Below are 24199 nucleotides of genomic sequence, written 5' to 3' on the forward strand. Positions count from 1 at the left end.
GGGGCTCTGAGCAACCTGATCTAGTTGAAGATGTCCCTGCTCATTGCAGGGGGTTGGACTAGATGGCATTCGAAGGTCCCTTCCAACCCAAACTATTCTGTGATTCTATGGCTGGATGTGATGGGGGACCATCCATTCTCTACCTCCAGCCTGCCCCTCAGAAGATGCCCCGTGAAGGACGAGGTATGGCTGCTCACTTTTTAGGGTGCTACTCCTAATGGGTGACCAAAAGTGGACTTTAAATGCTCTTTTATCTCCACATACATTTGCCTCTAGCTCCTGCACCGAGGAATCAGGGAGCTGATTCATAGACTCCTCCAAGAACATGAATTCAGATTTGGGCAGTATGAAGCGGTGCCAGAAGAAGTCAAGCACGTTCCCCATCCCACTGCTGTGCCCTTTGCTCCCTGGCTGCTAACCTGACCCCCTGCAATAGGTGTGACCCGGAGGTGAGCGGGACATAAGCCATCCAACCGGTCATTCTGCTTCATCAGCCTCCATGCAGCACCATCGCGCCGCCTGGGTCCAGAGTGGAAGCAGCTGGTTTTGCTGCCTATCTGGCTTGTTTGGCCAGGTCCAAACCCTGTTCATCCAGAACACCGGAGCATTTTGAACACCTATTAGCAAGACCGAAGCTGTCCCTTCTTCATTTATCTCCCCTCTTTGATCCATCTCGCCCAGTTCATGGGGATTTAGCTTTCAACTTGGGGACTTTTGTATTTCTGGGCCCTCCAAAGGTGTCCTGGTGCTGTAAGCCCTTACAAAGTGCTCACAGTGTAGCCACCTCTCCCTTTGGACAGTTGCTTCCAGCAAAGCTGCTGCCTGGTTTGAGTTGAGTACGTCTGTAATGAAGAGCTAGAGTTGTCCTGTGGATTGCGAGGCAGAAACGTGGTGCAGAGCATCTCTGCTCGGCTGAAGCATTTGGGTAGTTGGGCTTTGGTTGTGTTCGGGCTGAAGCGCACGAGCAAACTCAGAATGGTTTTGGCTTCTGCTGCTGAGCTTAGGAAACCACGCTGCAACCCACAGTCTTGCTTTTAATGTCACTCATATTAATATAGATTATCCAGGACTCTGCTGAAGCCGGTACGGAGCCACTCTGTGCAGAATGCACAGGCCAAGGAGCTTGAGCCGCCTCTAAGACTGAGCGATGGCTTCTGCCCAGCCATCCCTCCCTGGCTGTGCTGTGGACACTGGGAAAGCCCAGGTGACTTCCGAGGCTGCAGCCTCAGGGTTATGAGGTATCTTGCAGTCTCTGCCACCCGGAGTCAGGGGTTCTCCTCAAAATCTGGACTCTCCATGTTCGAAAAGGACCTTTTTCCTGCTGCCCCCTCCCAGGGATGTGGTGTCTGTAGGGTGAGGGATGAGAGCTGGAGGTTTTGCTGCAGTGTGATTTCGGGGCTCACCAAGCACCTCTGTCTCGGAGCAGGCACCTGGCAGGGGTGCGGGCAGCTGCCTGCACGCAGGGAGCACCACCAGCTGCTCCTCTTGGACACCCGGGTCTCTCCCAAGGGGACCAGCCCTACCCCTCTATGGGGGCTGCGAAATACTGGTGCTGGGCTGTGTGGCAGAGGGGTGATGGGGGTCGAAGGTGTGAGCAGGTGGGAGGCTGGCCCCGCACTTCTGTTAGGCCCTACCAAAACAACCCGGGGCACCACCCCCGCCTCTCTTCCCCTGTGGTGGAGGAGTGGGCTGCTTTAGTACCGGGAAAGTGCTCACACCCCCACTCCCAGCACACCCCCCGCCATGCTGCACCTGCCGTGCCCTCACCCTCCCGAACCCCACACACGCCCCCCAAGCGCCCCCTCCTCACACTGCTGCCCCACGGACGCCTCCCGCCTTCCCCCCGAGACGTGTCCCCCCTTTCCCCGCCCCCCCCGCCATGTGACGCGCGCAGCGGCGGCGCGCAGAAAGGGGGGTGGTGCGCGCTCGCGGCGCGGCGCGTCCCCGTGGGCGGGAGCGCGCGGCTGGTCGCCGCCGGGCTGCCAGGCACGGCGCGGCTCCGCTCGGCTCCGCTCGGCGCGGCGCGGCTCGGCTCGGCACGGCTCGGCGCAGCCCGGCACCGCCCGCCGAGCCCCCCGCCCGCCTCCCGCCCACCCCTGCGCCGCCATGGACGGGGGCGCCTTCGGAGCGGGGAAAGCCGGCGGCGCCTTCGACCCGCACGCCTTCATCCGGCAGCCGCACACCCTCCTGCGGCTCGTCTCCTCGGTAAGGCCGCACCGGCACCGGGGGCTGCCGCCGGAGCGGGGCGGGGGGCGTCCCGCCGGGCTGCGGGGGGCGCGGGGCTCCCTCCGGGCGGGCGGCCGCGGCCGGCCCCAACCCCCACCTCTCTACATACCTAAAATCGTTGTGTTATATACGATTATATATTATTACGATTATATACTGTTACATATTTATTATTCTAGATTTATTTTATGTATGCTTGTGTATGCATATGTATCCACAGATATATATATATGCATGTGTCTGTTGATATGTTTCCACTCATCTAGATCCATACACGCAGATATATATATATCTATTGTATACGCCTCCATAAGTATTTATCTCTGTATGTGCATGTATGGATATTATCTCTGTGTATGCATGTATGTTTGGATATATGGATCTATATCTGGGTTCGTGTATCTCTGTATGTATATATCTCCATGTATATATCCACGTATGTGTGTGCACACAGATGTACAGCTGTATGTACATATATATCTGTGTGTATGGATATAGGGCCACATAGGCATAGGGCCATATGGGGTGAGAGCACTGTGCTTTGGGGTTTCTTCCCTGGGGAGGGAATGGGTAAGCTGGGTGACCCCAGCTCCATCTCTGCTGTTTTGGGGATGGTGGTGGGGTCTTGTCCCCACTCTATACCCCCGCTGGTGGGTGTATGGCGGGTATGGGGAGGCAGCAGGATGTGGGGTGACGGGGGGAGCTGGGGGTGATGCCGCAGCCCTGGTGCGGCTCCCCAGCGGGTCGGGGCTTGGGGGGTGCTGGACTCTGGCTGTGCCAGGGTGAGCTGGGGGGGGCTCTGCATTTTATCCTCATCCTCTCACCCCCCAGCCTTCTCTCCCCATAATGCTTTCCCCTCTGTAATTTGCGGGGAAGGGGGTAGGGGGAAAGGGGGTCTAAGGTGGGTGGTGGGGTGGCCATGGGGTGCCGGGGGGAAGGTCTCTCCCTCTTCCCGTGGCGCTGATGATCCCATGGCTGCCCGTGGGGCCGACGCGTATGTGCAAGAAGGTCATTGGGATTAAGGGAGCGAGAGCCGCAGAACCGAGCCGGCGGTGGAGAGATTGAGGTCTCAGCCGGGAGCGGAGAAGGGGAGGGCAGGGAGAGGGAGCGGAGGAGACACATGCGCACCGGAGCAAGGAGGAGAGGCGTCAGGCTGGCTTTGGGAAAATAAAATAAAAGCAGTGCCAGGCAGGGAAAATGAGGAGGCAAAGGGAAGGTGGCTCGGCTTGCTGCCGGTGGTGGGGAGGCAATCCTTGTGCTCCCGGCCGGGTGGGTGATGTCCCCGCTGGGTGTCGTGACTTGGAGGGTGGCTGGAGAGCCCCAAGACAGCTGAGGATGTGATTAATGCAGATGGTGTGTCCATCTGCCTGGGCTTGTTTACGGTACAGCACATCACACTGGGAGTGGGCTGGCTGTGCTGGGGCTGCCACTGGGCGCTGGATGAGGGGGTACATGTGGCCCCCACTCCCGGGCAGGTGGAACGGAGCCAGCCTGCGTCCCTGAGGATGATGGACGTGATGTGACCTACAAAGGCTCTCCCGCTGCTGATCTCCATGGCAGAATTTCTTCTTTCTCCCTCTCAGTCTGGTGGTTTTTTTTATTTCCCCTTCATCCAAGCACTGCGGGATTTTGGCTTCCTAGAGGCACCAGGTGAAGGAGAGAGAACAGGAAATACATTTATTTTTTAATTAGTCACCTACTCTGCTTCAGAGTATCTCAGATGCTGTCAGCTCGCTCTCCGAGCTCAGCTCTGCACCCTGCCAAGTCTCCCCAGGCAAGGAGCGCTTCCTGAGGCCCAGCATCTCCTTGGGACCCCGTGTTGTTTCCCCCCGCCTGTCTGACCTTGACAGAGGACAGGACTGGATTTACCCAGAGCACTTCACTTGACCGTGGAAATTAAAGTCCTTTTGCAGGAGCTGGAGGTGCTTCAGGTCAACAGTCCAGCAAGGGAGGCTGGCCAGGCCGTCATGGTGCAAGGCTACACATGCATCTCTTCTCTGCCAAAATACGAGTTCCTTCTCCAGATTTTCCACCAGCTTGGTCTTGTCTGTCGTCTCGAGCATCTCTCCCTCCACAAAGCCAGGAAGTCACAAGCTCACCTCAGATATTTAGTTGTGGTTTTGGGTCTTTTTTTTTAACTGGGGAGGACCAAGAGGGGTCGTCATGTGCACCGACGTCCTATCTCAGGCTGTCACAAGCATCAGACCCTTTATGACCCCTTCCATAAATTGGTTGAACTTTGCTGAGAAAAGACTAGTATGTGGGTTTTTTTGCCCTTCTCACTCCCTCTGGGAGGATGTTTAGCAGTTCCAACGGTCAGGGCCTTCCACCATAAAATCTATTTGTGGCTGGGTTTGTATCCATTTGCTTTTGTGCTCTTGTGCCTTTCAGTTTAAATGGTGCTTTCCCCTCCCCAGTGTTTTCCCCTGGGTATGTTTCTAGACTGCAATCACATCCGCACTTAGCCGTTCCATCGCCAGGCTCTAGGAGCCAAACAGTTCTGGTGGCGAAGGGCTCTCCCTCCCTGTGGTCTTTGTGAGAGTCCTTCCTTCCACCCACTCTGGCATGTGCTGGAAGCACCTTGCCTGAGATCTCATTTGCCTTTATCCTATTTGTGGTCTGGGTGATCCATCATCTCCCCAGAGCAAGCCTGGGACTCCTTTCGGCCCATTTCACATGATGAGCTTTCACTGAGAGCAGAAATTCTCGTGATCGTTTCCCCAGGCAGTGACCTTGTGCTCGGTTCGTCCTGCCTTTTAGAAGATTGTATGATGGCACAGAGGTTGTTGGCAGCAAACAGGCTCCTGCCCATGGAGTTTGCAGCCCAATCGAGATGGCAGCAATTCTGCAGGGAGAACTGCAGGATCAGGAGCAGATGGGGTGACTGAAGGTTATTTATGTTGAGGAGTAGATGGGGATATGTTTGACAAGGAGGTTGCTAAACTGTGGAAAGAGGTCAGCAATTCTGGAGCATCTGTCCACCGCGACAGTGTTGTGAGGCAGCTAAGGTTTCTCGGGTGCTTCGGAGGTCAGGCACAGCGGAGTAAGGATGCATCTTCCTACAGAAAGGTTGTCTGACATGGGTGCTGGCAAGCGGTGGTGGTCCTGCAGGGCACCCGTGTCAGGTGTGGATGTTCAGCCTCAGCACAAGGCCTTTCTCTGTTGCTGCCAGCCCCAGATGCGCTCACCTGGATGAAGCAGCACCTGGTGGCGCAGGGAGGCAGCCCTGTGGAGCAGTCCCTCCTGGGCATCTCTGCTGAGGATGCCTCTGAGGGCATCTGGATCTTGCAGTCAGAGGACTTGTCCACTCCAGCTGGATTGAGGCTTGCTGACAAAAGCAATGTGCTGCTGAAAGATCCCGGAGGCTTCCCCACCTCTCTGTGGCAACCTTGACATATAGACCTGTCTTCAGCCTTCTTAGGTGACCCAACAGCTGGAGCCATTGGAGCTGAGTGACCCACATCGAGCTAGAGCTGTGCTACAGTGTGTGGCTCCAGGATCGTTCTTCAAATAAAGCAGGCGAGTGTGGGCACATCCCTGCGTAATCCCGTTGTGCCCTGACCCGCAGTGCTCTCTGCAGCCAGCACGGGGGAGCCGGGAGGCTCCTTTGCAACCTGCAGGCGTTGGATGTAGCACTGGCTCCATAAATAAGTAAAATGCTAATTAAACAGGTTGTTCCAGGTGCTCCTGACTGCTTGGAAACCTGCTTGGTGGAGAAGCTGAAGCGCTACTTGACGTGAAAGCCTAACAAGGCAAAAGTAACTTGCTTTTTGGAAGCAGGCCCGGCTAGGTGGCTCAAGTGAGAGTATTTCCAACGACAGCCATCCAGGCAAAGCAGCTCATTAAAAGTTGCTACACAGACAGAGATCCTGAGTCCCACTCCAGTGACAAGGGCACTGCCCCTCCAGAGGGAGGTTTGGTGAAGAGAGGCACTGCCTGCCCTCCATCTCCTCCTCCATCACCTGCTGCCATTATCACCACATCCACAGGCTGGTTGGAGCACACAGATGTTTTGAGCTGGGACGATAAGCTCTGTCCCCTGTCGCTGCAGGCACGGCATGTCCCAGGCAGCTCTGGCTGAGCAGACAAGGCAGGTGAAGGATGGGAACCATGTCCCTGGCCTGGCTATGACAGGGACAAGGGACAAACCCTGGCGCAGCAGGGAGCTCCATCTCCTGCCTGGCCAGCAGGTTCCTGGCTCACCATGCTGATGCTTGGATTACGATGTCTCTTGCCTCTTCCCCCCACACCACCCTTTGCTGTACGGGAATGACACCCAGCATGGCCTTGTGGTGACAGTTAAACTGAGCCTTAGGGACTGGAGGCCACACTGGTCTGAAACCAGCTGCACCTTCCGCCTTCTTTGTGTTCCAGCTGAATTTAGCTGAGATGTTCCCTGTTTTCATGGACCATAGCTCATGCTCTCTGCTTCTGCTCCTCCACGTGATTTTTGCCCCAGCCCCCATGCTCGCTGGCTGCGTGCTTGTGAGATACATTGGCGCAGAATGAAAGAAACACAGCGGTTCAAAGCATGTGCTTTGGGGCAAGCCTTAGCTACGGTTCTTCATGGCTTCCCCTTCCTTGGGTTGGCTTCAAAAGAGATTTTTGGGGATTGCTGTCGCTGGGATTGGGTGAGAGGCCACATCAGAGGAGCAATAGATATGCAGAGCCAGAGGGTGATTTGGGGTTGGATACAGCAGGTCGCATTGTTTCCAGCATAGCATTTCCAAGAAAGATCTTGGAGGAGGAATAAGCCTCTCATTAATGGCATTTGCAGATAAAAATCTGAGAAATAGCACATAGGAGCCAAAGGCAGTCAGAAATAATGAGCAAAAAAATAAGATAAACATATGTTATCTGCTGTTTGAAAATGTGAGAGGCACACAGGTGATAAACGGAGGAACTGCAGGGAGATGAGACATAGCTAAGGCAAACATTTGCAGCAAGACAGGACAGCAGAGTGGACTAGTGTGGTGGTGAGAGGAGCAGGTGCAAGTGGCAGTAGATGTGATCCTCCACCCAGGTTGGCACAGCCAAGCAAAGGAGGGAGAGATGTGTTAGTAGAACAAAAGCGGAACACTTCTCCTTGGAAAAAGATGCAACTTTGGGGGAGTTGCTTCACTAAGCAGTGAATGTAGGTGATATAGGGACCATCTGGAAAGCACCGAAGGACTTGGATGGCACCATTGGAGTTTTGGCCATGGGGAATCATCACTAGGAGCGCTGGGACAGCAGATGCAGTTTGACCACAGGAAGAGCATGAGACCTGCAGGACTGGATGGAGTTTCCTGAAGATGCTCCCTGGGACACAACCCCCTCTTTGACCAGTGGGCACGTTCCCATGGGAAAACTCTTTCTTTCTCCCCGTGGGTGCCCCAGCATCGCCCAGGGCTTGGGCCGCTGCAGAGGGGAAGATCGACCCAGGCTCCCAAGCACAGGTCTGGAGGGAGGTGGAAGGGTTAATGGCCAGCCTGTCAGCTGCCAAGCCATGTGTGAAAAAAAAAAAGGCTGGCTGGCCAGGAAAGCCTGTCCCAGATCCCGTGGCAGGAATTAGGGATGTGGAGCTTTTCTCCCCTCCATCACGTGCTCCAGCTCAGCCCCGGCTGGAGAGGGTGAGGTGGGAGCGGGGTGCTGGCATACCCGTCTGCTCTTCCCCTGTCCCGTGCTCAGGGGAACCGGGTACAAATGGGTGCGGGGAGGCTGGTCCTCTCCCGCACCTGCACAGGGCCCAGACACGCCATCCAGACCGTGGGCAGGAGTCGTTCGCTGCCTGCGTGATGCCGGTTGGAGGGAGTAAATAGAGGCCGCCTGTTTCCAAGCTGCCAGTCCCATGCATATCAAAAGCTGCATATGTTTTCTTCAAAACGGACTGATTACAAGTAGATTCAATGATGATGATAATAATAGTAATAATCCATGTCTGTGCAGGGCTCTCCAAAGCTTTCCAGAGACTCCATTTGCGAGTGGCTGAAAATGAAAGTCAGATCATCTCTGCCCGTTTATCGTTTGCATTCTCCTCTGCTCTTGCTTTCTTTTTAAACAGATTTATTCCTGGTCATTACCAGATCAGACACAGAAGAGGTCATTGCTTCATTCTGCCTGAGGTGGATTTGATTTGAAGTCCCACGAGGAATATTATGTCACCAAGCTATTTCCTCTCTATAATAGAATAAAAAGGGGGTTTGGGAGAGGGAGAGGCAACACGCAGTGCAGCAGACCCCGTGACCGGAGGGCCTCACAGCGAGCCCAAGCAGGTGGCTCGACAGAAACCCTCTTCTTCAACCTCATCCCCGCCATGACCATCGCGGGGATCTCGAGGATGAAGTCAGGAGGCAGCGTGACCAGCTCCTGGGATGAGGTGCAGGAAAATCCTAGTGCGCGGCTGGGCTGGCGTTGCTGTGTGTCCATCACATGATGCTTGGGAGCGCTGATGCTCGGCTGGGGATGGGCAGTGAGGTGGAAAACCTCACATGATGCTCAGGAGGTTTTGGCTGGTTTCTGCGGGGCCAAGCCTGCAGCGGGGAGGTGAGGAGGGACTGGAAAGCCTCTCGTCTGAGGGCTTATCTCTTGCCTTCGCAAAATCAGCTCCCCCGGTTCAGCAAGAGGAAAAAAAAGGCCTTCTATGGTGGGATGTAGCCTTTTGCCTATTCTGTGCTTTTCTCACTGTAATGAGCCCTTACACACCTGTAATGGCCAGCATGAGCTCCTTGAGAAAACCGGGAAAGGAAAACTCTCAGCCCCTCCCTGTCTCCTCTCCTCAGTATTCAGTATTAAGTTCATTTTGCTGTGTCTTTTGGCAAATTGCTGTCTTTGTCACCTTTGCAAACTGCCTGGCCCTGGGCTTCGCTTGGTGTCTTGGAGCTCTTTGATGAAAACACAAGTCTCGGAAAATCATCGCAACAACCCGTGTTGATGTGATGTTTAAGGAGTGATGAAGTCGAGAAAAGCTGCGTCCCAACAGCAATGCTAAGTTGGCCAGATCTTCTCCAAGTGCTGTTTTCTGTCCTTTTTTCTAGTTCACAGCGTAGCTAAATATATTGCTGCTTGCTAAACGCGCACCTCCAGACAGGCTGCACGCCAGCCCAATTAATGTTGCTCTTGGAGGCTTAAGGAAACCCTTTCAACCTAAAAATCTAAGTACTTCAAGTCCTGTTAACCGACTTAAGCAGGCTTGCTGAAGAAATGAGGCCGCTCAGGTGCACAGAGCTGGGAATGGCTGGCTGGGTTTCATCACCGAGTGCAGGAAAGCAGCTGATGAATGATCCTCCCCTGCGGAGCAGAAGGATGGGCTGCGTTTGGGAGCGTCAGGATGCAGTGCCTGCCCTGCATCTTGGTGCTCAGTCAGAAGACTCATGCCATCTTCTCCTCGCCTCCTCTTTGTAGCTGGATTTATATTTTGGACCATTTTATTAGTGGCTATAGGTGAGGCCTTGTGCAGCGGGGATTTGCTGTGCCCAGAGTGGGTAGAAGGAATAAGCAGCGGGGACACAGAAGGATGAGAGGCTTGTGCCAGCACTGCTGGTAGCCAGCATTTCCTCAGAAGTGCTGCAGACGTGATGGGAACAGGAACGTAGATGCTTCATCCTTGCAGACTTTGTGGATTTTTTTATAATGCAGACAGACATTCATACTGCACCTGCTACCCGGATCATCTTTGCACAAGCATGGATTGTGAAATCAAGGAAATAAAAAATACTTGCTTTTTCTAAGATGACTTGCTATGTCAGTGAGCTTCCACCCACCCACCCCCTTACCGACAAGAAGTAGCTGCCATGGATTGAGCGTACAGCAGTTTCTCCCGAGGGCTGCGAGATCAGGGCTCTCATAGTTATCCTTTTTTTTCTATAAAATTATTTGTCTGTGCACCCGTTGCAACAGCTTCTGGGCACAGAGATCACGGGGATAAAGCGGGTGACGCTGCCTGGCGGCAGCAGCAGCAGTTGCCTCTTCTCCTGCCGTCCAGCTCTGCCTGTCAGTGTGAAACCTCTGGTTTGAGCCTGCCTGTTCTTGCTCAGCCGGTGTTTTTCAGTCCAGCTCAAGGCGTCTGTGCACAGCGGATCCTCACGGCGTTTTGCTGTGCTGTGAGGGCGGTGGTGGGCTGGCAAAGGCAGCAGGTCCTGTTTGCTGCCACTGACCTTGCCCTTGGACCAGCGCTGATACCAGTAGTGATGAAAACATGGAGAGGAGGAGACAGCCCTTCAGCTACTGTGCTTGGGTCTGTAGAAAGCTTTCCTAAGGACAAAGAGTACTGTGGGGTGGCTGTTTCAGGACACAGAAGATAAGCATCTGCAGTGACTTGTTCTGCTCATGAGTGAGAATACCCTAGAATCATAGAATAGTTTGGGTTGGAAGGGACCTTCAAAGGTCATCTAGTCCAACCCCCTGCAATGAGCAGGGACATCTTCAACTAGATCAGGTTGCTCAGAGCCCCGTCCAGCCTGGCCTGGAATGTCTCCAGGGATGGGGCATCTACCACCTCTCTGGGCAACCTGGGCCAGTGTTTCACCATCCCGTATTTTCCCTGAGTGGAACCTCCCCAGAAAACACTTAAGATCATCTTAAATCAGATGCTTGCCAGTAAATCATACCTTGGGCACCTCAGGCTGCAAAATAGGTTTCTCTTCATAGGAGAGAAGTTGTGGCATCTTGGCTGACTGAAGATGGAGAAAGGAAGTTAGCAATGCCACCTCAGCTTGAAAATTTAGGGAGAGGGGTATGTCCCTCTGGTCTCATGACTCTGAGCGCTATCTTCACAAAGGGCCAACACAGATAGGTATAAAGGGGCAAATGCAAAAAGGAGTTATTCTGCTTCTTCACTTGCAGATGAGAGCCCTTCCAGGCCAGCAGCAAACCCAAAGATAAGAGCAGAAGGAAGATGTATATCAGGATATGAGCAGGGTAAACAGAGGTGTCTCCGGGGAGAGGCCGTTGCAGAAGTTCATTCATCCCGAATGAGTAAGCAGAGACTCACAGTACAACAAGGGCTGACCTGACCCAGAGTATCAACCCTTTACCAGTTTTGAGGCCTAAACCAAAACTGAACACCAGATAATACCTCTTCTCATCTTCCAAAGAGAAGATATGCTTTTTGTCTCATGCTGTGGAAAACCAAGAATCCACTTTGTAATCATAGTGCAAGGAGGTTGGGGATGGCAGCATCAGCACTGGTCAAGCCAGTGACCCAGATGTCACTTCAAGGAGTCTGTTGGGTGTCCCTCAGGCTAGAGGAGCATGGTGTTACTGTCAGTGGTCCTAGGCAGGCCTGTCAGCCCAGCCTCTTGGGAAGGTATGTGTGAGTTCCCACTGAAAGAGCCTGGCTGTATTTGTGTGCAATTTTGCTGCTTTCCAAACCATCCAGGCTGAAATTTTGAAGACCAGACCTTTGCTTCAGGCAGAAGAGATTTTTATTTAATTTTCATGGGCCATTTCTGCAAAGTATGATCAATCTCTATTTTCAAGAAGAAGGATGAGGAGGACAAATCAGTTGTTTTACTTGCAAGCTTAAGAAGCTCTTATGAGCTTTCAGAGAACCCATACAGCCCCCATGCTTAGGAGCACCAGCTTCCAGCTTTTTTTAGATTGCTCTAGTGTATTGAAAGTACACCCAATCTCAGCAACCCAAGTGCGGCCTAATTATGAGCCTTGGGGTGAAAAAAATAATGTCTGTGACAGCAGATACTTATTAGAGTTTGGCAGCGTTATCTGCCCACGGGCTGTTGGGGACCATAAGTAAGGTTTTCCTCTGGTTCTAGATGCCACAGGTCAAACAGTGGAGGTCTGTGCTGTGGATCTCAGTCATCCAACCCCACCAAGGACAGATGGCATATTGGGTTGGCATTAATCAACAGTTAATTTCCCCTGCACTCACAAAGCTGCTTCTCTGCTTTCTGGGTTGTCTGCCATGCTGTCTTCTGGTGCTTGGTTGGATTAAGTGGTACTGGGGTCCTTCTTACCTAGCAAACTCTCAGACCTACTTCCCCTCCCTGCAGGAGACTTGGCCACCTTGTTTTCTTGTGTGCTACTTCTCCTTGGGGACTGGGTGGTGGTTCCAAGGGGTGCTTTAAGGGATGCCGGGCTCCTGTTTCATGGATAACTCCCAGGCTAGCAGAGTGCCCCGTTGGTATCCTAGTGCACATCATATGTGCATTAGGAGGAATGTGGCCAGTGGGTCGAGGGAGGCTATCTTCCACTCTACTCTGCCCTGGTGAGGCTGCATCTGGAGTACTGTGTCCAGTTCTGGGCTCTCCAGTTTAAGAAGCATGAGGAATTACTGGAGGAAATCCAGCGGAGGGCTATGAAGATGATGAGGGGTCTGGATCATCTTTCTTATGAGAAGAGGCTGAGAGAGCTGGGTCTGTTGAGCCTGGAGAAGAGAAGGCTGAGAGGGGATCTCATTAATGCTTATAAATATCTCCAGGGTGGGTGTCAAGAGGATGGGACCAGACTCTTTTCAGTGGTGCACAACAATAGGATGAGAAGCAATGGGCACAGAAACGTGGGAGGTTCCATCTGAATATGAGGAGCAACTTCTTTACTTTGAGGGTGCCAGAGCACTGGAACAGGCTGCCCAGAGAGGTTGTGGAGTCTCCTTCTCTGGAGACATTCAAGACCCACCTGGACACATGCCTGTGCAATCTACTCTAGGTGAACCTGCTTTGGCAGGTGGGTTGGACTACATGATCTCCAGAGGTCCCTTCCGACCCCAACCATTCTGTGATTCTGTGATATGTGTGTTCACACCATGCTTGAGGTCCCATTTCCCATTTGCCTGGGGCCATTGCAGGCAGCAGAATTCCCCTCTTTCTCCTGCATCTGCAAGGGAAGCTGTTTATTTGAGATGCAGGACTGGGGCTGCTGTAAATAGCTCTCTGCTTTGGTGAACCTGCTGTGTCAAAGAGTGATGGCCTTGTGGCAGGCGATGAAGACTAAGCTCGTGAGCAAAGATTAGACCAGCAACTGAGGATTATGGCATTTCTACCTGGACTCATCCTTAATTCTACCTGACTTAAAATAACATGCAGTATCAGTGGCTGGGACGGGTATGGAAGACTCATGGTGGCCCTGCCAGGGAGACCTGGCAGGGGGATGTCTGGCCCTTAAATCCCGTGGGGAAGGTTGGAGAGTGTTGGTGTGTGGGTGAGTGTGCAGAAGGATAGGTTGTGGCATGGTCTGGGCTGGTGCAAAACTGGTGGAGAGAGGTGTGTGATGTGCAGGGAGATGGGGAGCACGGGAGCCCGGCAGAGCTGTGAGTTGTGGGAGGGTGGGTGGGGAAAAGAGCGTAGTAGCTGGATAGATAAAATTAGTCAACAAATGCGTGGTAGAAACAATGAATTCCTGGAAGGGAAAGGAGTGGGTGGGAGAATAAGTGCAGACTAAGACAATTTCTGCTGCTTGGAGCCCTTGTACGCAGGCACCCGCAGCAAAACTATTTCGCAAATTACACTCCACGTTGCCTCCCTGTGTGTCTGCAGGAAGCCACCCTTACTCCAGACTGCGACTGCTTTACATCGCTTTAGATCAGATGGATAAAAAGGCTCAACCTAAAAGTGTCCTATTTTAAGTTAATCCTCAGAAATAAAACGAGACCATCTCCCCAGTAAATTCCCTGCGGCTACAGCCCAGGCAAGGCAGCAGGACGGGAGCTCAGCAGAGCAGAGAGATGCCTGCAAAAGGTGTCTGTCCCCTGCAGAGCTCTGTTCCTTTGTGCTGGTCCACAGAGATGGGGCTTGCCCTGATGTGTCTCCTGCCTTCCTCCCCACCAGCTGTTCTCCATCGTGGTTTTCGGCTCCATTGTCAATGAAGGGTACGTGAACCGCCCAGACGAGACACAAGAGCACTGCATTTTCAACCGCAATCGCAATGCCTGCAACTATGGCATTACCGTGGGTGTCCTCGCCTTCCTCAGCTGCCTTCTCTACCTGGCTCTGGATGCCTACTTCCCGCAGATCAGCAGCGTCAAGGACCGCAAGAAGGCAGTGCTCTCAGACATCGGAGTCTCAGGTGAGCTTCCCAGCCGCTTGGCCATCGTGGCTTCTCCACCAGCAAGCGAGAGGGAGGGAGCTTCTGCTGCCTCACAGTGCAGGTCCCTGCTAGCAGGGAGGTCTTTGGATTCCTTACTCTCTCAGGCCTTCTCTCTCTCTCCTTTTCTTACCCATTTTCTTCTCAGCCAGTCTGGCTGATGCCTTCCTGCTCTTCTCCGTAGGCGTAGCTCAGGGAGCCCTTTAGGATCAGCAGGTGTTGCCTCCCTGCATGCTTGTGCTTGCTATGGCCAAGTGTTGATGCCTCTGGAGATGGTACTTCCTTCTTTTCCAGCTCCAGGCGATTGAGCCCTATATATTTTAACATTCAAAAACGTAGAGGATTTCATGCAGGCTGACTAAACCAGTCCTCCTAGGTTACCTAGCATTCCCCGTGGGAATAGCTGTGCAGGACCTCATCCAGCCTTGAGGCTTATTCTGACTCACAGTCAGATCTCTCCATCCCCAGTAGCGTGTGGAAGTGACAGAGTGATGGTGCGTGTGTACATGCATGTGTCATGCCAGTCAGCAGCATCAGGAGGAAGCACTTTGCTGTCCTGCTGTGATCCCAAGTCCCTCTCCTGGCTTATTCCAGCCATGCAGGCAAACTTCTGCATGTCAGGGTCCCCCCCCGCCCCAGTTTGTCAAAGGGCAGGATCAGGTGCAACATCTGAGCTTGTTTAGGACTTCTGGCTTGCAAGTTTGTTCACGGTTAGCCCCTTGCCCAGCAGTCCTGCATACAGCTGACAAGAGAAGGGGAAGATTCCCGAGGGAATGGCAGGAAGATGTGCCAAGGGAGGTTTAGGACATTGGGACATTAGGAAAAGGTTCTTCCCCCAGAGGGTGCTGGAACACTGCAACAGGCTCCCCAGGGAGGTGTCACAGCCCCAAGCCTAACAGTGTTCAAGAAGACACTGGACAACGCCCTCAGACATGGTGTGAACTGTGGGGTTGTCATATGCAGGGACAGGAGCTGGACTCGATGATCCTTGTGGGTCCCTTCCAGCTCAGGACACTCTATGATTCTATGACTGAGCCCTGTTCTGCTGTCGCAGGAATTCCCATTTCCCTCGCTGCTGGCTATCAGGCTGCGCCTGGCAAAGGGGGTGAGTCCCACAGTCCCACTCCTCCCCACCAGCTGCCAGTCTGGACTCGGGGCTCCCCGTTACCTTCACCCTTTCCTGGGGGTGCAGCATGTTAATGATCCTCCAGTACCTTTCCTTGGTGTGAGTCCCTTCACCTGCACTGTCCTGAGCGAAGGCCGGTCCCTGTGCAGCTGCAGGCTGGCTGCTCCCACTCTCCTGCAGCTTCCATGGAAGGAATTGCTCTTTGCTTGACCTTGCAGGCAGGGCTGCGAAGCGGTGGCTGCTTCGGAAAGCCCAGGTGATCGCTCTTGTACTGGAAGCCCTTCAGGCTCTTTCCCAAGGCCAAATGCAAGTCCTGTGATCAATCCAAACGCAAGCAAATGAAGTCTCCTGAGGTACTTTCTGCAGACACCTACAGTCACCTTGAGAACTCAGCCATCAGCGAGCCTGCCAGCTCGCTTGGGCTAAGCCAGGCTGCACAGTCAGAGTTTGGCCCAGTCTGCAACACAGAAGTTTCCAGAGAAACGTGATGTGTTTATGTTTATGTTCTGTTCACACATACCTTCTTGATCTCTCTCCTCCTGTGGCATGCTGGTGGTGGTCCATCCCAGCCTTTTGGGCGTTCCTCTGGTTCGTTGGCTTCTGTTTTCTGACCAACCAGTGGCAAGCTTCAAAAGAAGAGGACAACCCACTGAATGAGGGAGCAGATGCAGCCCGAGCAGCCATCACGTTCTCGTTCTTCTCCATCTTTACCTGGGTGAGTAAAGCAGCCATGTTGTTGTATTGTGTCCTCTGTGGTGTATTAGCTTGTGGGGAAGGGAAGGTCACTGCCTAAGAGTCATTCCCTCTGAGACACCATTTCCCATGGTTTCTGAGAAGGAAAAGCAGGAGGGGAGGTGGTTAGGAGGTAATCTTGGGAAACAAGGACTCCAAACTATTGTGGCAGAAAGTGCTAGAGCATTAATAACCCTGATAGGAAAGAGGGTCTTGTATCCCAGTCAGGAATGTCCTTGACAAACCTCTGATATGACCTTGAGCAAGCCAGCACCCCAAGCATCCTTTTCATTGTGCATCAGAAGAGTTGAACAGCATTTTCAGCCCACAGATGCTGAGCAGAGAATGGAGCTCCATGCTGGGGATTGCACCTGTCTCCCTCCCTGCTTTGCCTTCATCACATGAAATATCATCAGTGGCCACAAGAGGCTGTGATCAGTATCTCTCTGGGCTCTCTCCTTGTGCACCCATGACTGCAGCTCCATCTCACTGCATCGCCTCTTAGGAGGGTGATGGTGCAGTCTCTACCCTTTCCCCAGCAGTTCCTTATGCCTGGTTTCCTGGAAAAACTTGTGGTGTGCAATATAAATATCCTCCACAATTCCCTCCCATCTCTGAAAGCACCAAGCCCAAGTGATTTGAGTCTGAAGTGACAAGGTTAGTGCCAAGCAGGAAAGCATTTTAGGCCAGTCTCCATACCTAAGTCCTTGTGGCTTTATCTTCTCCTCTCCCTACAGACCTTAACATTGGGTGGGGACGAGGTAGGAAGGGTGCTGCAAGACCACAGAGCTGTCAGAGAGGAGGGGGGGCTGCAAAGGGTTGTGTGGTCAGCATCCTCACCAAGATGACACCAAGGAGAGGCAAAGAGACAGCAGCATGTGTGTTGTGTCCCCCAACAAGCTGTGTCCTGCACTTGAGTGCTACCAAAAGCCCCTTGCAAGCTCCAGCAGAAAGTGGGACAAGGAGCAAGGCTTTTGCAAGGGGTCCCCCAGGACCCTTTTTGAGGTGCCACCAGCTGCAGTGGTCATCCTCAATGCACAGGCCTGCAAGTGGCTAAATAGGCATCCTCCTCCTCCAGTTCCTTGGGGTTTTTATTTCAGTCACATGCTCTGGCTTGCTCTTCCTTACTGATTCTCCTCCCCACACCCCTCTCTCTCCTCACAGGGCTTCCTCACGTTTCTGGCTTTCCGGAGACTGAGAGAGATTACTTTTCAGGAAGAATACAACACCCTGTTCCCTAACTCCCCGTCCTTGCTGCCTTAGTGCCCCTTGGTGATGGGGGAATTCAGGGGAAGGGTAGAGGGATGCAGCTGGAGGAGGTTACTGAGCAGAGACGGTTCCAATGCCCCGACCACAGGTGTCCATGTATGATCACAGCAGGGCATGAGGTGGGAAGAGATGGACCATTCAATTGAAGTGGGTTGTCCACTGAACAAGGAATCTCCCTCTGGGGAGCTGGAACTGCCAATTTCTCCTCCTCCTCCTCTGCCCCCTTCTCTCCTTCACCCGTACCCTAACTAATACGTGTAACACTGCTGTGCCTTTCTTTTGGTGACTGCTCAGACCTAATACTTCAGCCAGGAGATGCCCTCTTCCGCCACCTCTGTATCTCCTCCATTTCGCCCAGCCCTCATTCCCCAAAAACCTCTAACCCATCACCTACTACACCACTTACCTCTATCAGGGATGCTCTGGGGTGATGAGCCATGCCTGCTGGGGTCCGTGATGCTGACTCCTGTGCCCAGGCTCCCTCAGGCCACCAAAGGGTGACCTGCCTGCAGTGCCTGGGGCAGGAGGCAGCGGGGCACTTGCCAGCCGTCCCCTGGTCTGGGCAGCAGCCACCTTGCCTCCTGCTGCTCCTTCCCCGGATCTGTGCTGCACCGTGCAGATGCTGTGAAGGGATTATGGGGGGCAACCACTACCTCGCTACTCCAGGTCAAATCCTGGTCTCCTTCCTGGCCTCTGCAGACGAGATGTCTGTGTACGTCTAGTCCAGCGGATGAACCTCCTGCACTGGAACTGAGACAGGCTGCCTTTCCCAGGGACAGGAGGTTCTGAACAGGATAACCATGGGCTGCTTGAGCCTCTGCGACCTGCACCGTGTTGGTGGAAGCCCACAGCCGGGCAGGAGGTGCCCAGCACACCCCGGGGGCAGCGGGGAGCCCTGGCTGGGCTCGCAGCCATCCCTCCCCAGCCCTCGTGCTTTCTGTGGGGCAGCCTGGACCTCCACGCTCTCGAGGGTGTTTCATCGGCGGTCTGCCAGGCGGGCTTTGCACACTAATCCGTAACCACTACTAACCCCGCTTTTGTTTGTTTCTCTCTTTGGGTACGTTCCCCCTCTTTTTCTCTCCTCCCCTCTCTGCTTCCTGTCTCTTCCCCCCACCTCCTCCCATAAAGGTGGGCCAGGCGTTCCTGGCGTATCAGCGATTCCGTCTGGGTGCCGATTCGGCCCTCTTCTCCCAGGACTACATGGACCCAAGCCAGGACTCCGGCATGCCTTATGCTCCCTACACGAACGAGGAGGATGCTACAGATGCGGTGGGGACGTACCAGCAGCCCCCTCCGGCGGATGCTTTCGACACTGAGACACAGGGGTACCAAACGCAGAACTACTGAGCCACCGATGCCCCTTTCCTTCCCCCTTTCCCTTCTGCCCCCTTTCCCACTGCCGGCAGAAAGCCGAGGCACAAACCAGACGCGTGCGTAGTGGCACAAGAGGTGGCTCTCAGCTACGCTCCAGCCTTCTGGGTCATCCATTTTTATTTATTGTTTTTAAAAAAGGAAAGGAAAAAAAGAAAAAAATTTTTCCAATCACCTGTTCTGTCTCCTCCCCTCAGAACTACCCGCCAGAACCAAATTTCTTCCAAAATCTGTCACCGCCTTGTGACAGGAAGGTCCTCCCTTCCCTCCTGTCCCTCCTGCCTCGCTGCGGAGGGCAGAGTGGCTGGTGGGCAGGAGAGGGGGGATGGCACCAGCAGGGAAGGGGAGAGGGTGCTGGAGGCAGAAGGGAAAGGGTGAGAGGGACCGAGGCCCTTCCTAGAAGAGACGGTGTTGTGAAAGGCTGGAGTAGACATGGGAGCATCCGAATCGGGCCGGAGGGCCTGGTGGCTCAGGGAGGGGGACGGTGTTGGGGTCAGCATGCAGGCGTGCGGGGGGCGTGGGGCGGGCTGGAAGGGAGTGGGGACGGTGTCCTCCATGCAAAGATGGGGGGGCTTTTCTGTCCCACCCACTAGTGAGAAAGGGGTGCTTTATTTTTAGAGGGTTTAGGGAGAAGTGGTATCGGGGGTGGGGAAGAATTGCAAGTACAATCAAAAACCACAGGCATGTCTGTAGGTTACAGCAAGAGACTGAGCAGAGCAGAGCAGAGCAGAGGGACAGTGCCATGAGGGTCACTTCTTCCCCAGCCCCCTTGGATTGAGGTGAAGGTGGTTCCCCTCACCTGGACGTCCTGCTCACCACTCAGACCTGTGTTTGGTGAGGCAGGACAGGAGCCATGCCCAGTCCCTGGCCCCCAGGCGCAGGGCCTGTGTGAGGAAGGATGATGAAGGTGGGCTTCTAGGTGGTTCTGAGAGCCCCCATCCCCAGCTGGGCTGGTTCGAGGGGGAGAGAAGAGCTTTGCCATTTCACCCTGGGCAGGAGGAGGAGAAGAAGGCCAGTTTTGCTCCTCAGGTCCTGCTGAACCCCTCCTGCATTCCTCTGCTACCAGAGAGCAAAGCCTCTCGCTGACACCATTTTTGTAGCATAGGAATGGAGCAGTACTCCCCTTGGAAATAACCACTGCTGTGATGGCCAGCGTGCATCTGGCTCTTGCACAGGGGTGCAACCAAGCGGGGAAGGGTCCCGCGCCTTTGCCTCCCACTCAGATGGGGAGGAGGTCCTGGTGTGCAGAGAATTGGCTGGGGCCAGACTGAGCTCTCTGAAAACTGGGTTTACTGTAAATTACATAGACAATACCTTAGTGCATCTTCTGCAGCATCTGAAATCCTGTCTGTCTTTAAAGCCTCACCTAGGTGGCAGCAGTGACTTTCAAATAGAGCTTGTATGGACATCATTCCACACTCTTCATGATTTTGCTTCAAGTAAAGACACAGCTGTGGAAGCACACTCTCTGTCCCAGGCTAGAAGTAAGGTCTATGTGTGAAGACGATCCCTAAGGGGAAATAATTCAGCAATAGTCACCTGGGCAGTTCTCCCCAGCACAGACGTCTCTCAGAGCACAAGAAGCAGGGTAGCCTTGCAGCAGTGAGGAGCTCCATCCCCCAGGCAGCCACCCTGCTCCACACAACGCTGGCCACAAGTAGCAGAGATCAGGAGCAGATCCAAAATCCACAGGTGCATCCCCTGAGCGTCCAGCCTCTTCCCTGTAGCACCCTTAGGAGTCGGGAGGACGGGACGCAGGTCTGGCCTGTGGTTGTGTGAACGTCTCATCTGGAGGACACCGAGGTTACCAGTCCTTCCCCTCCTCCCAGCGCGACTCCTCTCCAGCTGCCCCACAACCATAGGGAAGGGGTAGAAAAATGTAGAGCTGCAGGCCCCAAGAGGGAAGGAGGAGCAGTTGTTCTCTGCTGTGTATAGGCACCATTTCTATCTGCTCCTACCAGCAGACTTGTGCTGCTGGTGGCCATCCTCATGGCTTGTCCCCATGGCTTGCCCACCGTTGTTAACCGCTGGTGAGGATGGGAGAGGGGGACCAGCCAGCCCCGTAGTCGCACCAGCAGGGACTGGGCATACACCTCTTGCTCTGTAGCTGTGAGTGAAAGCAATACTGTAAATAGGAGGGGTATTTTTTGGAGAGAAGCCCCTCGGGCTTCTTTTTCTGTGGGGTCAGCCTAATATTTAGGCTTGGGAGGGGGTTAGTTTATTGGGAGAGGTTCGTTATGACTGTGGCTGTGGGGGGAGCTCCCTCCAGTCCATCTGTCCTGCTGGGGGAAAGAACAAATGATGAGTCAAAGGAGGAGAAAAAAATAGTTGTACTCACCCAGCCTCATCTGTGTCATCCTTATGGCTTTCGTTTTGGGTGGAACCGAGAGGAGGAGGCTATAAATAACCAGCTCTCAGTACAAAAATGTGTTGTACTTTTTGGGAGGAACTGCCCATCACCTGTCCCCTCCCCTCAGTGAGGGTGTGAGGGACCAGACATGTGAGGAGAGGTATGGGCCATATGTGGGGGAGTCTACCTGGTGCTCTGTTTTGGGATGTAGCACAGGAGCATCTTACATGCCCCTTCTCCCATCAGTTATGTAGATGGCTAAACACCATTTGAGGCTGACTAATGAGCAAGTTTTCCTTTATCCTCTTTGGCTTGTTTCCCTCATGTAACCAGCTGATGGGCTCCGGTGGGCTTGAAGGAGGAATGGGCCTCCCTGTCAGAGCTGGCACTTCAGTGAGAGATGAGCCAGGTGGCTTCATCCTGGGTTACTGCCCATCTCTGTGTCCCTTTCCTCCTTGCTTTGTGTCATAGGAGAGGCAATGGCGTGGCAGGGGACACTGTAACAGTAGATGCTCGGGCAACTTCTTGCTTTTGCTCATGGGAGGAGGACACGCTGTCCTTGTGTTGACTTGCTTTCAGCCTTTGCAGTGGAGGTTGGTGGTGACAGACCTTGGGGACAGGACTCTCCTTGTTTGCAGTCGCTCTTTAAAATGCCGTTTCCAGTGGCATTTGGCTGGTTCTGCGGCTGATGAGAGATATGGACCTACCCAAAGGGTCAGTTATCTTATCTTAGGGGCTTCTGATAAGGTGCTACCTTTTTCTAGTGATCATAGGTGAGACCTAAAGCAGCTGGCTGGAACGTCCCTTTTAGATCCTAAACACGGGTGAGATCAGCCCCACTCTGGGGATTAGGAGATCAGAGGGAAGGCTGTATAAGGAAAATGATAAGGCGGCTTTCTTCTCCCTCTGCCATTTGTCCACATGACAGAGGATTACACATCCCCCGATGGGAGCAACAGCCCCTTGATGTCTTCTTATCTTACGAAGCCCCCAAGAATGGGGCTGTTCTGTGGCAACAGTGGCTGCAAAGGGCAAAGGGATGATGAAACTTTGCCCGAATTCCACCTGTGGCTTCAGCCTCCTGACACGTCCACATTCCCAGCTCACCCACGTTCCTGCCGCACCGTTCATCACCTCCTCACACACCCTTCCTCTCCGCATTATTCCTGACAGGTCCCTCCGTTGTCCCCTGCGCCCTGGGGAGCCCGTGGGAGTTCCTGGGAAGGTGGCGTTGCAGGGTGGTCCCCACAGGAGCCTCAGCTCCAGTCCCCAGAGCAGGTACAAGGCAAGGAGCCCAGCGAGGCCACCTCCTGCAGCAAAGTCCAAACCATCCACCCAGACAACTCCCTGCTGCCTGCGTGGCATCTGTCACACCACCTGGGCTGCCCTGCCCCTTCCCTTGCCGCATTACTGCCTGTGTATAGTATATATATTATATATATATATTTAAAAAGATGTATAATATAAAGCTATACATATATACGTATATATGGTGACTCATGGATGGCGTGCCGCGTACAGGTCCCCTGAGTGGTCTTGTCTAAGCCAGAGTGTCCCTTCACCCCTCCTCCCCCTCCACCCCTCACCCCAGTCTGTTCCAAAATCCAATTACAGCGAACCCCGCCACCTCGGCACCTGTGTTTACAATGTCCTATATATTTGTGGTTAACAAAGTGAAGGTGGTAACTACTGGTGTCTCAATAAAGTTATGACGTTCAAAATAACCAAACTATATGGAAAAAAAAAAAAGTGGTCTGGATGTTCTTCTCTGGGGAGGGATGTCTTTTTTAGCTGGGTTTGCTACGAGAGCACAGCTCCTGTGCTCCTGCATAGCCGGCCAGTGAGTTTAGTGACAATCGGTGGCTTGAACGGTGGAAAGAGACCTGAAGATCTGCCCTTACATTTCAGGGGGAGCTAATGGTTACTTGTTTTGCTTGGCCTAAGTTTCAAATCACATACACCATCAAGTGTCTCTTACCTAATCAGCAGGAAAACATGAGAAGGAGCTTGACGTGCCACATTAAAAATGGACTCCCATTGTGAAAAGGATATGGCTACAGGAGGTATGGATGGGGGACACAGAGGAATATAGGCTACAAACCTATATGAAAATAAAATATCAGTATTTCCAGACCCAGGGAAGCAGATCTGTTCATTACTTTGATGTGTCTTTAGCTCTGTTCATCTATGTGTGACCATTGCTTGGCTGTTTAGCACAGCACACATTTTCAAAACATAATCAAACACGGGGAAACAAGAGCTCCATGGCATTGCTGACAGTGGGTTTCAGGACTTGATAGCCCACCATTAAAAAAGGATCTCATTTCAATGGGCTCCGCCATAAAAATAAAATTCAAAATCCCACCCCGTGCCAATGCTTAGGTAAAGCTTCCTTCTCATCCCCTTTAAATGAGCGTGTCACCCTGGTACCCCATTTCCCAACCCTTGTGCAGCTGGAGGAGGGTGAGCAGAGCTACACGATGGCCAACAGGCTCTATCCGCTCCTCCAAAATGTCTCCCCTCTTGGGGACACAACTGAGCACACACATGCTGTAGCGTCACATCAGATGATAGGCAAAAGTGTTGACAGGCCCATCTGTTTCTTGATTAATCTTTGTTTGGACAAAGACCCAGCTTTTGGAGTGGAAAAAAGACCCAAAGTCCCAGCTTTTGGAGTGGAAGTGTTGTGGAGATATCAGGCCCACAGACAGGCAAATGTCTGTGTTGACGACAGTTGGAGTTAAAAACTGCTGAGGCAAAAATGTTGCCAAAAGCAAGATGAACAAGACTCCAACATCACCAGTTTGTTTGTTTCTTGTAATCATGTCAAACCTCTTTAATTTCGCTTTCTGGTATTTCAGCTGGTATTTCATGACTTATGAGTCATGTTTTGAAGCTTATCCCTGCAGCCATGACATCTACAAACACAATTCTATTATAAAGTTGTTTTTTTAAAAAAAAGTTCACATAATCCCAGGATTCAAGGAGATGAGACTTTCTTTAATGTATCTCAAAATTCAATAAAATCAGATGCTTTTGCACAACTGAAACAACTCCATTCCCCCCCTCAAAAGCCCCGCTGGCCTAAGGCTCTGTACAAACTCCCT

General features: G+C 53.1%; 1 protein-coding gene across 3 annotated transcripts; it reads left to right on the plus strand.

The window, feature by feature from the left end:
• Positions 1 to 1955: 1955 nt before the first annotated feature.
• On the plus strand, positions 1956 to 22850 carry SYNGR1 (synaptogyrin 1). Of its 3 annotated transcripts, none has more exons than XM_065627062.1 (4): positions 1956 to 2205; positions 13989 to 14226; positions 15940 to 16085; positions 18500 to 22850. In XM_065627062.1, exons 1-4 carry the CDS (start codon positions 2107 to 2109, stop codon positions 18716 to 18718), a joined length of 702 nt encoding a protein of 233 aa, XP_065483134.1. In that variant the 5' UTR covers positions 1956 to 2106; the 3' UTR covers positions 18719 to 22850. The 3 variants fall into 3 exon arrangements, with proteins under 3 accessions (XP_065483134.1, XP_065483135.1, XP_065483136.1); XM_065627063.1 differs by having other exon boundaries at positions 18566 to 22850; XM_065627064.1 differs by having other exon boundaries at positions 17267 to 18592.
• The last annotated feature ends 1349 nt before the right edge of the window (positions 22851 to 24199 follow it).

This window comes from Caloenas nicobarica, chromosome 1, assembly GCF_036013445.1.
Source record: "Caloenas nicobarica isolate bCalNic1 chromosome 1, bCalNic1.hap1, whole genome shotgun sequence".
In the NCBI taxonomy this organism is placed as follows: domain Eukaryota; kingdom Metazoa; phylum Chordata; class Aves; order Columbiformes; family Columbidae; genus Caloenas; species Caloenas nicobarica.